General features: G+C 38.5%; 1 protein-coding gene across 1 annotated transcript in view; it reads right to left on the reverse strand.

Annotated features, from left to right (window-relative positions):
- The window catches only part of LOC113587464 (potassium voltage-gated channel subfamily KQT member 4), a 67,938-nt gene that overhangs the window by 19,231 nt on the left and 36,197 nt on the right, over nucleotides 1-12,510 (reverse strand). Inside the window, exons 2-8 of the mRNA XM_027026129.2 lie at nucleotides 7,584-7,674; nucleotides 5,007-5,133; nucleotides 4,738-4,913; nucleotides 4,283-4,408; nucleotides 3,454-3,564; nucleotides 3,273-3,368; nucleotides 3,037-3,125 (exon numbers count right to left, since the gene is read on the reverse strand). Of these exons, the coding sequence (XP_026881930.2) occupies nucleotides 3,037-3,125; nucleotides 3,273-3,368; nucleotides 3,454-3,564; nucleotides 4,283-4,408; nucleotides 4,738-4,913; nucleotides 5,007-5,133; nucleotides 7,584-7,674 (816 nt within the window). The remainder of the gene's footprint in view (nucleotides 1-3,036; nucleotides 3,126-3,272; nucleotides 3,369-3,453; nucleotides 3,565-4,282; nucleotides 4,409-4,737; nucleotides 4,914-5,006; nucleotides 5,134-7,583; nucleotides 7,675-12,510) is intronic.

Raw genomic sequence — 12,510 nt, forward strand, 5'->3', positions numbered from 1 at the left:
TAGCAGGTACTGTGACATGGATACCTCTGCTTGCAACCATGAATCCGGAAGAAACCCCGCTTTTTAGATACGAGCTGACTGAGAAGAAGAGACATAAGGCAGAGGGGCAAAGAGTAAGGGGTGGGCTGGGGAATAATTTATTTTCTTTCTTTTTTTTAAAGGAGGCAACATTAACTTTCATGTGTATATATGAACGTTATATCAAATGCTCAGCTGGATGAGCAACCAGAGCATAGTGCCACCAAGATCATGGGTTTGATTCCCAGAGTGTTGTGCTAGTAACAACAAGATTATGGGATTGTCTCCCAAGAAGAATATATTGTTATACTAATAAATATGTAAGCCACTCTGGATAAGAGCACATGATAAATGCTGTAAACTTGTGTATGTATGTACGTATATGTGTGTGTGTGTGTGTTTTTATATATATATATATATATATATATATATATATATATATATATATATATATATATATATATATATATATATATGATGTGTGTGACACTGAAGAGGATGGTAATATCAAAGTTAGGTGAGTTTGTGATTCAAGATCAACCGTTGCACATCCGTCTGATGTGAACACCTCACAACTATCTCAGTCACAGCTGTGCAACTCTCCAAGAATCAGTTATTGTCATAGAAATGGAGGGTGGAAAGATTAACTCAAAGGACAAGTGCTAAGTGAGGAAGGGAGGGACAGAGGACAGGTAGCATTTGCAAACAGGAATGGCATGCAAATGCTGCACATGTCACTACGTGTAAAATTCAGGCCCTTTTTAGGAAAAGCTACAACCACATGTACTGAGGCCCCTGGCCCCAATGTCTATTAAGATCTGTTTAATGTCAACATAAAAAATTATATCATCATTCAAAAAACCATGGCATTAAGGGAAAAGATCTATTCAGAATTAACTGAAGAAAAAAAAAGAAAAACGCAAGCTTTATCCATGAGGAATTAAAGTCCCCTCAGAAGCCTACCACAAACCTTGTGACTTCAGATCTCCTGAAACTGTGGAAAGACAAAAGGATGGCACAGAAGTATGGAATAATGGAGAGGATGAATTAAAGGTGAGCATGGATGGGCTTATTAGACTTTTGTCTTTTGTAAATATGAATTTTGATGATTTTGGAGCATTTAGAAAATTCCCTGTCACAATAAGCAAGCATACACAGAGAAATAAAAACTAAATCATACATTTGATTCATTATCTTTCACCCAATGCATGCAAAGCTAGTTTTCTACACTCATCTCATTCAGACCTACAGCAGAATAATCAGTTTAAGAATAAAATGCATTATTTAATTATTGTGTAACTAAAATTTTGTATAATTATGGAAATAATAAAAAAGATTAAGTGAGAAACTAGAAAAATCTTCATTAAAACAATAATTAGTCCAGGGCTAGGATCAATCTGTTTAGAAAACAGGAATGTAAAGTTAGTAGTGTTAGAGACCACTGGTAAAAACACACAAAAATGTGATATTAACAGGGAAAAGGGAGTAATGGCAATGCAAATTAAACTGTTGCAGTTTCTGTGAAGTCACCTTTTGTAACTCTTCAGTGTATGTTGTGACTTTCTTTGCATTTGGTACTTGTAAAGTTCTCAGCTTTATCCTTGACACAATGCTATATAATGCAAATAGTCTTTCAATCTTTCATTTCAGGAATATCTATGCTTCTCTCTTACAGAAAACAAAGACTGTAGAATGTATGTGTGAATGAATGCACCGTAAATAATGCCCATTAAATGCGAGTTGGCAGACGTCATGAGAATACTCGGGCTGGGCAGTGGCGTACCTGTCCCCCGACAGGTAGAGAGAGCTGTAGGGCCGCAGCCCTGACAGCAGGGTGTGATGGTTGTGAAGAACCTTCTTGGTGTTGCGTTGCCGTTGAAGGTGACTGAACAGTAGCGTCAATTCTCTGACCCATAAGCAAAAAAATATGATAAAGGGAAAAAAAAAACTTATAAAATGAGAGCAAAATTATCAACCAAAGCCACACTTAAAAAGACAGAGATATGGATTCAGGAAATTATGATTTGTATATTAATATGCGCTAGATACCATAAGATGTTTACATATTCATATATCAATCTAAGAAAGAGAAATAATGTATTATTTAAATAAATACATATGGTCTGTCTTTTTAAACAAAAGATAATTAGTCAAATCAATTAAAAATGCATGGGAACACAAAGGTGTAGTAGCATTAAAATGAAATTAAAATCTTTTGAGAATCAAGCATTTGAGATATATGCATAGAAAAATTTTGGGAAAATAATTCAGAACCTGATATCCATCTAAGAATCAACTATACTCTTTTGCAAATTGTTCTGGGCAGTTCTGAATAAAAATCATTTAACTAATTAATCAGCGATTGCTAAGTAAATTGTTTATTGAGAGCTAGTACTGCATGTGTGAGCTTTCTTCACTAAAATATCCATTAAATATCAATTCTATAAAATGCATTTTTCTTTCTCATTTAACAGTTATGTTTCAAAACAAACCAGAATAACTGAATTTTTTCCATCTTTTAAAATAATGGCAACTTAAAGTTTAAAAAGGAAGAAATAATCTTAATGACATTATAATTTTACAAAGTTTGGGTCAAAGTATTGACTTTAATACTGTTGAAATCAGATTTGTAACATGTTTTGTTTTTGTAGATTTTAAACATACAGGAAGTTATTTCATTTCCAACCACTACCTGTCACCATCTTAAGGACACTGCATCACAATACCAAGTAACAGCAATGTATTAACAGCAATGTCTGATGCAGTAGCTTCAAAGGTCTAGAAATGTCTGCATCATTTTCTTTCTTTAGGTGAGTTAACATTAAAACAACCAGGTTAACTTTTAGATAATATATCAGGAGGATTCCAGAACGCTGTCTATCCTTTATGCGACACATTACCTTTATATGTAACGCTAGCATTTCCAGTGCTAGTTTAAGGAAAGGTTCTGTTAGCACAGCACACAGGCAAGGAGCTGAGGGCATTTGTGAGCCCCTTATGAGCACAGATCATACTTACCTGAAAGACGGGAGCATACTGTCATAAAAGTACCAGGTAGCTGTCAGGTATGAACGCTGAGCATCCGTAGAGTAGAGACGCCATGCAGCCTAACACACACAGACACATATCCTGAGTGCATCTTGGGAACACTTTAAAAAAGGTATTTTAAGCTATTTAAAAAGATCCAATATGTTACTGATTCAGTAAATGAGCCAGGGATTCTGATTGATTCAGTACAGAAGCAAGACCATCACCTGTATGAGGTTGGCTGCAGGTGTCCTCCTCTTCTCAAAGTGTTTCTGTCTGTGCTGTTCCTGGACCTTCAGGGCAAAGCCTGAACCTAGAATCCCCTTGCAGAAGAGGAAAGAGGCATTAGATGAATTGCACTTGGTCCAGAATGAAGATTGTATTTAGGTGATCAATGTGTGCACTTACTGCAGGCAGAGCAAAAAAAGACACGCCCAGCAATGCAAAGCCTGCTGCTAAAAGCCGACCCAGCCAGGTGTGTGGAGTCTTGTCCCCATAACCGATAGTAGTTAGGGTTATCTGGCGAGTAAGACATCGAGTAAGAGGACACTAGCTCTAGAACCTGTTTACACCTCGCATTAACATGCATTTTTGTTGACTGGATAATTTTTGGATTTCACTTGACCGCATTAATAGCCAAGTGTAAACACACCCAAGATGCATTGTGATCAGAACACTCAAACCACATTCGGAGATGGTCAGAGACAGATCTTGAAAACATTTAATATAACTATAAATGGAATGTGTCTTCTGTATCCGCATACAATTACGCAAGCGGAAGGGCGTCTGCTGACTGACCGCAGAAATTACAGCAGCTGCCAAACACAGCCTTCTCCTGTGCTGAGGCAGATGGTTAATTTCTGGTTTCTGCCCATATCTGCCAGTATATGATACACTAGTAATAGCCTGTGAGCAACCATGTTTGTTTACAGTAGGTTTCAGGAAGTAAAATGGAAATGGAAACAATGTGTGGGATAGTGTGCTTTTTATGCTGGAAATAATGCTTGGATCTCATCTTGTTACAGTCACTGCATTTTAGTGAAAAGTATAAACGGGATCTGAGCAAAGTAAATTCAGATACAGTCCAGATGTGAAACACATGTTAAGCAGGTAAACAGGCAATGTGTAAACAGGCTACTAGAGAATGTTGATGGATTTCATAAATTTTTTTCAGTATTTGTTCTAAGGCCTCTCTGCAAGTCAAGAACAGGCCAGCTCAGCATTTAACTGTACTCACAGTTCCCCACCAGAGGGAGTCTGCATAGGTAGTGAACTCTGGGTTGACATCTTTTTCAGCCAAATACACCAAAAATGAGGCAAAAATAAGTACCAGGAAGCCAATGTACCAGGCTGTTATAAGCTCCTAGAAGAGAAAGAGAGATGGGGCTGAAAGAACCATGTGATCATACAAGAACAAACATATGACCATATGACACAAAAAAAGAGCTTAAGTCTCAGAGCCCTCCATGTGAGTGTGCATGTGTGTGTGTGTGTCTGTGCACACCTTACTGTGAGCATACATTCTACAGAGTCCAGCAGTTTCCAGGTGCCTCCTTGGGACTGTGTGTGTTTGTGTGTATATACGTGTGTGTGTGTACTCACTTGGCTGTGAGCATGCACTACAAAGCCCAGCATTTTCCAGGTGCCTCCATGTGAGTTTGTGTGTGTGTGTGTGTGTGTATGTGCTCTCACCTTGCTGTGAGCATACACTACAGAACCCAGCAGTTTCCAGGTCCCTCCACGTCGGTCCATGCGCACCATGCGCAGGATCTGCAGGAAGCGCATGCTGCGTAGAGCAGACGTGGCGAAGATGTTCCCCTGTGTGCCTGCTGCGATTACGGCCAGTGACGCCACAAACACTATTAAGTCTACAGACAGAGCAAGACAAGCAAACACAATGTTCAAGACATTAAGAATAAATACAAATGAAGCTCCTGATGAATTGAGGACCCATGCTCTACCTATCACACAGAAGGGTTTTCTGGCGAAGCGAAGGCGACCCTGCCATCCTCTGTAGCGGCAGCTGCAGCCAGCTGCCCAGACCCTCACAAAGTACTCCAGCCCAAACACGACGATCATGACGAACTCCTGCAGGTCACAAAGGACACAGAGGCCCTTCAGTCATCTGAGTGACTTGTTTTTTCATACCCCTCTGGGAGAAATAGCGTAGGATGTGATGAGGACAATGAAAAAAAAAAATCTGTATATGAACTTAACACAACTAGGTCCCATGTGGCACCGGAAAAAATAAAGTAACTGCACTCTACAAAACTGAGCCACTTCTGAGCTACTACACCTCAGAGGAAGAGTGTGATGCCTTCACCATCCCAGCTCTGCAGGGGAAATTGGGAATTGGATTGAAGAAAAATTTTTAAAAGTTGTTTAACAAGCTTTTACAAACAAATTTTACTGTTGGATTCATACCATAGTGTGTTGTGTGTCTAATTCTCAACTGCTGAGTCAATGGAAAAAAGAAACTTTACTTCAAACTGGTTTACTTGTGAAGATATTAAAAATGAGATTCAGTGTATTTATTTCAACTATTTGACTAATTTGACACCTGCCTATATGTTTTAATTTCCTGTGAATGCCCAATTCAAAATTCAGTTACGTAAAAGCTGTATCAGAAGCATGTTTTTTGTATATTCTGATTTTGGATTTTTTCCCCCCCAGTTTGACTCCCTAATTTAATCATATCCAATTCCCACCCATCAGGTAAAAATCTCCCGTCACACAGCTGCCAACCAGGGAGCGCAAAGGCTGTCACACATGTCCTCCAAGGCACTTTTCAAGCTGCAGCTCATGTAACATCAGGTGCCAGATTAATTCAAAGGAGAGCACTATCCTCCCTTTCTGATGTATGAGTTCACAGATAACCATGGTTGGCCAGTTCAGCTGTAATTGACAGGGGAGTGAAAGTATCCTCCCCTCCCTGAGAGCATGGCAAATTTGCTCTCTCAGGCTTCCAGCCTATCACAGATGGCAGTGGCATGCTCAGACCTGTGATCTCCCAATGATATGGTGATCACTTTTCTGTTGCACCACTCAGAAGCACAGGTTACATTATTTTGTAAACAGAGTATTGATTATTGAGAAATGACTTAGGCAAATAACTATTCTTTTAATGATGAATGTGGAATATAACAAAGTGAAACTTTTCATATTTGTGCCCATTACCTAGCCAACTCTTTCCATGCACTTTTAATTAATTTCTACTGTAAATGTGTATTGACAAATTCTAATGGGAGCCCTGGGAGCCCCAACATAACATAATCTGAGAGAAAACAGAAGGAAATACCAGACAACATTATTTTCTTCCATTAGAGGGAGAGAAAGAGAGAGAGAGAGAGAGAATGGGGGGGGGCTTCCATTACCTCCCTCAAAGGCACTTCATACTGCATGGGTGATTATATGATTGCTGGTAAGATTAGTGGCTTGAGATGACTACTTCTTGCATACTCAACAACACCTGAAACCTGCACTGTGCTTACACTGCTATTTCCCTGTGCAAAGAGCCTACTGGAAAACAAGATGCACATTCATACACACTTACTGTGGCCACAAGGAGATGTGAGGCTATACAAGCCAGCTTGCAACCTGTCAATCAGCCAGTGAGTGTCAGCAGTGACCTCAGCTTTAAAAGCTATCATAGGTAATCTTAACTTAGAAGAAGAATCATAACCCCAAATGTGACTATTTGAATTAACATTCACTGGACAATAAAAGACATAAAAAATATGACCAAGATGTCAAAAATAGCATTACAGTTTCATTTGGATCTTCCCTTATTAGCATTCTTTTGCCACCTGATCTCTCTTTGTAAGCTATCCCCTTGTTTATGCTTACAAAATAACAAACTGTCCCCAGTATGATATAAAGCTTTTAGTAAAAACAATCGGCTGCAGAAAAGGCCTGCAGACAAGGCACATTTGATCCATACTGCTGGCAAATGAAAAATTGACCCTATTCACCACTTTTTTAAGACACACCTCCAAAAACACAGCTATTGGACAAGGCATCCACAGAAAAGCACTGCCAGATATTTGAAACAATGTTTATTTGCATGTTTGCATTTGGAAACAATAGAGACAATACAAATGGGATGCATCTGGACAAAGACGCTGCTATACCATCTTGGGAACTTGGGCCTGCAAACTAGATCTCAGTCTTAACTTTGTTCTACAGTTTGTATTGAATGGTGAATGGACAGAAGGACTTTTTAAGGTAAGACAGGCTGCATGCAGTGCCATGTCTTGGTCCTGGGTGTCTTTAATGGGTGCATATAGGATTGTAAGCTTTAGCATCTTTAATGTAGGGAAAAGGGCACACAACCTGAGCATATGACAGGAAAGTGTAGTGCATCAGATGTGTGTGCAAGTTTCATACTGAACATTAACAGTCACAGATATTGCAATATGCTGTTTTGAGGGAGCAGCCCTTAAACTGTCAATTCCTCTTTTTTTCTTTAAAGATTGTATAGGCATATGAAAGCTTGCATTGCTGGTTGTAGTGTGCTACCAAACACGTGGACTTCTTACCAGGATGAAGAGAGCCTCGTTGGCAAATTCCTGATGAGTGGGAATGGTGGAAAAGACAGAGAGCACCAGACAGCTGAACACCAGGAGAAAACTGCAACAGACATGCATACATGTGTGCGCGCGCACGCACGCACACACACACACACGCACACACACACGCACACACACACACACACACACACACACACACACACACACACACACACACACACACACACACAGAGGTCAATGCTTACACATGACTGCAGACACAAGACATAGGTTCAAATAACTGGACTGAACTACCAATACTAATTTTTACTATGAGTTAAATTTTTCCTACATAGAGAGAATAGCCAAAACAAAAGCAAGCTATGCTAAAGACCAATTATTACACACAGGTTTGCAAATGCCAATGACACTACCAGAAAAGAAAAATACAACAACAGCAACAATAAGAACAGCGAACAAACAAATTACATTGAGGCACATGACGACGCTAGTGAAAGACACAGAAATGGTTGATGGTGCATGTTGGCTGAGCCCAGTACTGGCGTCAGGGCACTGGACACCGACTCCTGTAATCCGAGCTAGCAAAGAACTTCACACACACATGCTTGTCATCAGTACTGCTGTGGACTTTGTTCACTGTGCATACATTGGCCCAGAAAGATGGGTTAACAGGGGAGATTTTGACAGCACATCCTGGCCAGTGCTTGCCCATGGGTGAGAATTTGTGTCCTTTACTGATTACTCAGTATTCTGTGCCAGCCAAAGGAATTATTCATTTCTATATGTGCTACTGGATGAAAGATAGCACGTACTGGGTCAATATTACTGTGGGAGTATTGCAATTCACTCTTCTCCATTTTATGTCATGATTGTGAGAGTTTTGATTCATTTTGACAGTGAACCAAGGTAAAGCATCTCACTGACTGTAATGTGCTATACAACCAAAATATCCATCTAAAAATATGACACAGCGAAATCCATTCGAATTTAGAAAAATGATTTTAAACAATTTTTAAATTCATAAATCTTCATGAAAAAAGGTACTAAACAGCATGGCAGTGCTGTACTCCACTAGCTTGAGAACCAGCATCACACAGTGGAGGTTACCAGGCTATGCCAGGTGTTCCCAGCTGAGGTCCCCTGAAACAAAAGCTAAGCTGTGTTGGACCTCTGCCCCAGAAAGAGCATGAAGGCACTTCTGGAGCCAAATCAGATTCACAGCAGCAGCTGGGGATGGTGCCAGGACCCATAAGGACCCAGTTCTTGCTCTCACTTCATGTTTTCCTCTGCTTACTGGAGCAGCGTTCTCCACTCTGTCAACCGGCCAGCTAGCTCGCCTCACACCCCACTAGTTTACTCTAGATTGTGCAATATGACTGGCTACACATAGGGAAGAAAAGTGGGGAAGAAATGTCTTAAATATTTTTACTTGAGGGTAATTATTTTCATGGATGTTAATCTCATTAACATAATATGTAAAGTGATTTATGTTCGGTTTCACCACAAAATATATATTGTTCTCTAAAGAACTTAATGAAAGCATTTTTTGAGGTCTGACTTGGAGTTTTGAATTCAGGTGCCACGTGCAACTACTGTAGAATAATGAGCAAAGCTTTGAGCTGCTTATACAAATGACCCCTTCGGTTCTGATGCGCCCGGCACGGAGGGAGTTAGTGAAGAGTGGTCTCCACTATGTTCAAAGCAAATCAGCAGTCCTGAGTCAGACATGCTGAGCTAATGATACAGGCAGAGAAAGGAGACAGGATGCCAATAAAGAGCAGACAGCATCAGCAAGATAACTGGGGTGCTAGGCTTCCATATGATTTACCTCCAAAAAGAAATGTTACTTATCAACAAAGATTACACTGATTACAGTAATTAATAGAAACAACAGGTGAAACACTGAAAAGGGTTTAGAAAAACTTCAGTAGTGCACAGCCAACCATAACCTCAAGTATCTACCTTGGGGGAAAAAATCATCTTGTCAGTACCTGAGTTTACATGAACACAGTTCTTTTCCTCTTCATGTTTTATTATAAGTATATATTTATTATCTTTATTCTGTAAGATATTAGTAAGAATTTTGACATGGGTAAAATAATTTTAGAAAGCAGTAAGTTTAATTCTGAATTTGTGAACTTATAACATCAGCTCATTTATGAATGTACCATGTCATGTTAATCCTGTTAAAGTGCATTTACTGCAGATTTCTAAAAAAAATCTCTACAATGAATACAGCATTTAAACATAATATCATGTAATATGAACAATAACACCTTTATTTTTTATCATACAGCTTGAATGTTTTTCATAGTAGAAACCAAAACTGAATCTTAACAGGACATAAAACAGTGCCTGTCTGCTTATTGTTGCAAAAGTTTTGTGTGTTCAGAGCAGTTTTCAGACCAGGGACAAATTAAATCCTCACAAAGAGAAAACCAGAATGTTTATAGACAGCTGCATATTTAAAAATAGCAACTTCTCACTTCTGTTTGTACATTTAGCCATGTGTTTATGTCACAGCAATTCCCCAGGCCAGTAGTCAACGACATGCAGCGGCGGTTCTGCACGTGGCTTTTAATTTATGTTTGTTGTTCATTTATCAATTTTTTTTGGGCTTTTCCCAGGTCTCCCTCATGGGGTGTGTTTTCTATGTCATCATTCTCACCATCCAGGGGTTATTATGCTTTTATGTTTGGCCTTATATAAGCCCTGCTTGGCTTCACGACCGTTGTCAGTAATTGTATGTTATGTTGGCTCCTTTTGTTGTAGTTACTGTACTTTTATGTTCGGTTCATTTCGGTTCATGTGTTATGTTCATTTTCATTTATTTTCATTAAATGCTTCAGTTGGAAACTCATGATTGCTTCATTCCTTTTTTCCTGCATGTTCTTCATCTGTGACTATTTAATGAAAGGACTCAGACTACATAATTAGTCAAACATAATGAATATTATGGGACAAGCATAATTCAGTACACATGGAGAAAAAACACAAATGGTTCTGTGACTACATCAGATTAGGATTAAGAGATCACATGTCAGCCTGAAACACATTCTTCTGATGGCTTTACCCCTCTGCCCAGCCTGCTCATTAGTTCCGAACTGATATTATGTAAAAAGATCCCAGAGAAACAATGGGAATGAGAGCCAATCCCCAGCGCCCCAGTCCTGAGTCAGCAACAGTGGGGCTGGACGGAGAGAGACATGCCCAGAAGCTGCTCAGTTTCCTCCAAAGCTGCCCATTCAAAAATGATGAACACAGTAAAAAAGACAGATACATTAGAGCATGCAAACACCTTGAGCGTTGGGTCACATTTCAGCTGAGAGGTATGTTTCAGGTCCATCCTCAGAGCCCTTTCCAGGAAAAAAAAAAAGTCAATTAGAAAAAGCAGAAATCAAATCTTCCAAATCAGCAAAAAGAGGGTCCTGGGAGAACAAAACAAAGTAGTTTCATAAGTGGTTTTCTGATCCCCACAAATGAGCATATGGTCATACAGTAAATAATATCAGTATTTCTGTTTGACAGAAGGCTTCAACTGATGAGGTCTAGTTTGGAGAATGAAGATAAGCAAATTCCGAGTGTGTGATTAAATGACTGGATCACAAAACACAAAACAATTAGACAAGGACTTTCACAACCAAATCTATTTTCTTCCCATAGCCTTATCTCACATAATATGGGACAAATTCAGTAACTGACAGAGTGTACACAATACCAATGAAAGGTTTGGACACACTTTGTTCATTTTTAATATTCCCCACATTTTAGAAAACAGTTTCAAAAACATGAAATAAAGATAAAAATGGTAAAATGAGTATTGACTCTCTTAGAGTTTATATTCTTCAGAGTCATAACATTTACTGTGATGACAGCTCTGCACAGTCTTCATGCTCTCTTAATCGGCTTCATGAGGAACCACCTATGATGTCTTCAAGAAATCCTCACACATGCTGATTACTTGTAGGGTGAGGGAATACAATTCTGAATGAAAACTATTTGCTGAGTGGGCAATTCAAATGTAATTTTTATTTTATTATTATTTTAAAATGTCATACTGTATTTTTTATTTTGCACATCAATTTCTATGTAGGCTATAATCTTTCACTATTTATAATTGTCTTAGAAAGAAATGTAACCCTAAGGAATTTGATTAAAATGCCATTAAGACTGTAGAAAACACATTCATTCAGGTGTGTCCAAACTTTTGACTGGTACTGTATGTATTAATAAAAATAATTATACCATGGTTGTAATAAATCAGTGTTTGTGCAATTAAAATTATTTATATAGTAAATATTAAATAGGTTTATCATTTTGCTGGATATCACTGCTTTTGGTATACAGCTATGAAGCAATTGCCCCTATGCTCTATGGCATTATTAATTTGTTTTGTTTTGTTTTTTGCAAAGAAAATAGTATTTAATATTTTATGCTTACAAAATGTAAGCAAAATAAAACAGCTTGGAGTCACTTAGCTGTACTATTAAGAGTGATAATTTTTTATCAACATATATTCCGACATCATTATGTATAAATTATTTTTGCATAAAAATGTGTTCTAGTGCTTAAATACATGACTGATGCTTGGCCACATGCCTTCATTGTGATATTTCAGTAACAAATTACTGTAACTAATTTCAGTAACAAATTACATTTACACTTGAGATTTGTATACAATACATTTTTATTCTTTTTTTTTCATCTAATATATTCTTGTTCCAGCATATAAACTGATTTTACGATACTAGGAGACAAGTTCCAGTAGTGGTACATTTTCATCCCATGACTGGGATACATCCATACAGTATGAAGTCAGAGAGTTTGATCAAATAGCTTGTGAAGCCATTGCCTTTGGTTCCTCGGGCAGATAAGCACTGGGAGATCTATGCTCTTTGACTTCTCTAGTTCCTTCTACACCATCCAGCGCTGCCTA

This window comes from Electrophorus electricus, chromosome 8 (assembly GCF_013358815.1).
Source record: "Electrophorus electricus isolate fEleEle1 chromosome 8, fEleEle1.pri, whole genome shotgun sequence".
NCBI lineage: Eukaryota > Metazoa > Chordata > Actinopteri > Gymnotiformes > Gymnotidae > Electrophorus > Electrophorus electricus.